The following is a 3,708-nucleotide window of genomic DNA, read 5'->3' on the forward strand; positions in this document are numbered from 1 at the left end:
AACACGAAAGCACAACGCCCGTCTCCAGAGTGGCACTCGTGGGAGCTACCCAACCGAGTATGCAGCGTATCTCTGTCGAGCTCAATCAGGCTCTCACAAGCCAAAGTCAAGTAAATCAAGTCCAACTGATCTAACAACCAACAGGTCACATGCCCTCAGCACAATCTGACGCCAAAACGACATTATGGGTTCACCGTCAACTCAGACGACACCCAACAGTCCGGAACAATCTGAACGCTACTGTAAAAATACACTCGGCATCACAACACGAGTGTAACAGAAAAATAAACTACCTGGGGTATTCACCACGCTGATACTGCGGCGATACAAAATAACAACGGCTCCTAGAGTTAAATCAGATAGTTTAAGCATGTGACAGGTTCGAATCGCAGGTTTTCTCCTAAGTCAAATCCAAGTCCAACATGTGCTAGTAGACATAGGCAAACGACAAGGTTCCAATTCAGATTTTATGAACAACTATACTAAATCAATGAATTGAGCAATTACAATATGCAACATACTACCTCGCACACATGCCGACTATATAAATGCACTTAGAAGCTAAACCGACGTTTAACCCACCTCAAAAGCTAATCCCAATCCGGCGCGACGTCAAGAACGGCGGAATCGCACCCTCGCCCGGCCTCCTCGCGATGCTACGATGACGAATGCACACTCAAACGGCATCGTGTTTGTAGGGACCTACATGCAATTAACCCTTTTAAAATATTATATTTTTTAATAAAATTTTAAAATTTTTTCTTATTTTCTAATAAATTTTATTCGTTTAATTTTATGTGTGTGTGTGTGTGTGTGTTTGTGTGTGTGTGTGTATAGAGAGAGAGAGAGAGAGTTTTGCTAGAATACTATCGGTAGCAAACGGCTCGGTTTACTACCGATTTGTTTTCGATGATGGAGCTTCCAAATTGATGATCGGCACCATTAAACATGATCTAAACTATTTAAACTATCTGGAAATCAAATTTCACACATTTTCGATATTGTTCTCTAGTCTATCAAGTGAACAGAAAAATGAATAGCTGGAAATGAATATCCTTCAAAAAGTGATAATATAATTTTTATATTTGAGATCTAGAGTCTAGATCTTATTTTAAATAGTTTAAAAAAATTTTAACAAAATTTAGTTGATTTGAACTCTTCTATACCGTGAAACGAGCAAATGCACCATATCGGCCATTAAAATTATAGATTTTGTGACCCTTTGATCGTTCAGTTAGTGATGCCAAAAAATCATGAAATTTGATTTCTAAATAATTTAAATGGTCTAGATAATGTTCAACGGTACCGATCGTCGATTTGAAAGCTCTATTATAAAAAACAAATCGCTAGTAAACCGACCAGTTTACTATCAATAGTAGCCCAATCAAACTCTATATATATATATATGTGTGTGTGTGTGTGTGTGTGTGTGTGTGTTATATTTTAAAATTGTGTATTTTAAAAAACTTTAAAAAATTAATGGGCCCAGCCCGTGCCCGGCCCGTGCCAATTGGGCAGGGCCTGTGCTAAGCTAGAGATGTGAGAAAACTAGTAGCCCAGCCCGTGCCAATAGTAGCCCAGCCCGGCCCGTGCCAATCGGGCAGGGCCTGTGCTAAGCTGGAGATGTGAGAAAACTAGCCCGGCACGGCCTGGCCAAGATCTGAAATCGGGCCGTGTCGAGCTGTCCTTGGCCTATTTTGGCCCGAAAAATGTAGGTTGTGCCGGCATGGCCCACATTACACCCCTAGGTTAAGATAACAGTGATCCCCCGAGGTTGAGTAGGTGATTGGTGGAATAGTGTTATCTAAAGAATGGAATTGGTCAAATGGTTATATCTAATGGTGAAAAATTTAAAAGCACCAAGTACTTGGTGCCTTTAAAAGCACCATAGTTGCACTCAATATATATATTTACAAATTGTTACTATTAGATTTTAGGACAATTTAAAGAGAGTTATATTTTAAGAATTTTAGTTATTAGATTAAAATTCTAATTTTGTAATTTTATAAACAACTTTTTATCTAATAATAGGACTCACAATTTAACTTGCTATTCGTGAATCAACTCATGTTTGGGTCATTATTAAAGGGGCAAAATATAAACTGAATTTTTCGGCTCGATATTTTAATGACCCAACTCGTGTTCAGTTCGCTGTGGGTTATAAGATATACACCCCATTCAGATTGTAAAGAAGCATTTACCATGGAAAAACAAAAGGTGACCCAACACTTCGGTCCTCAAACTTTAATTCGTTATAATTTTTAATTCAAAATTTTCATATTGTCTCAACCTTGTTCGCTAAATATTAATAAATTATTGTATATAAAAGTAATGTATTAGTTTAATCATTGCCGAATCATCAATAGCCAACACTTCCACATTGCTTCTACAAAACTACTAATATTTAACCAACTAAATTGAATTATAAGACTTAACAACAACAATTCAAAAAGTTTTAGCCAAAAATTACAACAAATTAAAATTTAAGGACCGAAGTATCACACCCCCAACTTTCGAGAACCAAAAGCGTAATTTATCCTTGAAAACATATTGGAAACAATAACCCACTGCATCAACAAAAACATAAAAGATCAAAGAAAAAGAAAACACAATCCCTTGCTCCTTACATATGCTATATCATTTATACACCAAACTGCAGCAAAACAAGGATCATGGGAGCTCCATGAACAGAGTGATACAATGAACAGGTTATCAATCCAACAAAAGTTCGATTCACAATTCGACTAGTACGGTACACTGTATTTGTTTCAGCTTTTTTTTTAACCCTCCTTGTTCTCTATAGGTATTTCCCTTTTTTTTTTCCTTTTGGTCTTTTTGATGGTACCTGGACTACTATATGTAATTAGTGTTGAAATGAGATAGAGTATGAGCCGGTGTTTGGGTCTTTCACAGCTTTAAAGTTGTCGACGCTCATTCCGAATCGCCCCAAAACTGAATTCCCCATCTCTTTCAGTTTTTCTGCAGCAACATTGAATAATATTGTTAGATTATCCACATTTACGAGTGCAAAATTGAACACATGTAATAAGCGTTGTAAGCTTGTTTGTGAGAATTATTATCCTCGCAAAATAGTAAAACAGAAATTATGCCTAATTATTTACCGATCATCTCCTCCTTCATCTTCTCTCTCTTTTCAGCTGCTAATGGCTCAAGATGTTGCAATGATTTCCTTGCTTGGTCATTTGAAGGTTCCAGCTCGATTACTTTTTTCATATCTGCATTAAAATTTGATAGCAAGTTAAGTAAGGAGCCATGGCAAATAACTTATTTGAAAATTTTTCACATGAAATAAAGTGCAGGTCATTTGCAAGGAAAGAGCATAGTAAATGACCCAATTGATTCGAAACAAATGAATCAACTGACATATGCAGAAGTTCAAACTGACCAGCAATAGCTTCTTCATAATGTTCGAGCTTCTCGTGTGCTTCTGCCCTCCTAAGTAGTGCTTTCAAATATGGAGGATTCAACTCCAGCGCCTTCGTGCATTCCTTTATTGTTTCATCATATTTACCCTGTAAAAGCACAATAAACAAATCACTATTCCTCGAAGTCTTGCAAAGTTAATGGACCAAATCTTTAAATTTCAAATGGCTATGGAGAAGACAAGAAAAGGTATTGCTTTCGGTAAAGGTTCCTGTTTGTTTTGCCGAAAGTAGAGAGGGGTGAATCGGTTGTCGACTGTAAACA

At 37.0% G+C, this 3,708-nt stretch overlaps 1 protein-coding gene across 1 annotated transcript; it reads right to left on the reverse strand.

Annotated features, from left to right (window-relative positions):
• Window positions 1-2,584: 2,584 nt before the first annotated feature.
• Window positions 2,585-3,581, reverse strand: LOC109703800 (tetratricopeptide repeat protein 1-like; the record flags this gene model as incomplete). Its single annotated transcript, XM_020224518.1, has 3 exons — window positions 2,585-2,979; window positions 3,123-3,236; window positions 3,407-3,581. Coding segments are annotated over 3 exons (405 nt in total), but the record flags the coding sequence as incomplete, so codon positions are not given.
• Window positions 3,582-3,708: the final 127 nt, after the last annotated feature.

This window comes from Ananas comosus, unplaced genomic scaffold (genome assembly GCF_001540865.1).
Source record: "Ananas comosus cultivar F153 unplaced genomic scaffold, ASM154086v1, whole genome shotgun sequence".
Classification (NCBI taxonomy): Eukaryota; Viridiplantae; Streptophyta; class Magnoliopsida; order Poales; family Bromeliaceae; genus Ananas; species Ananas comosus.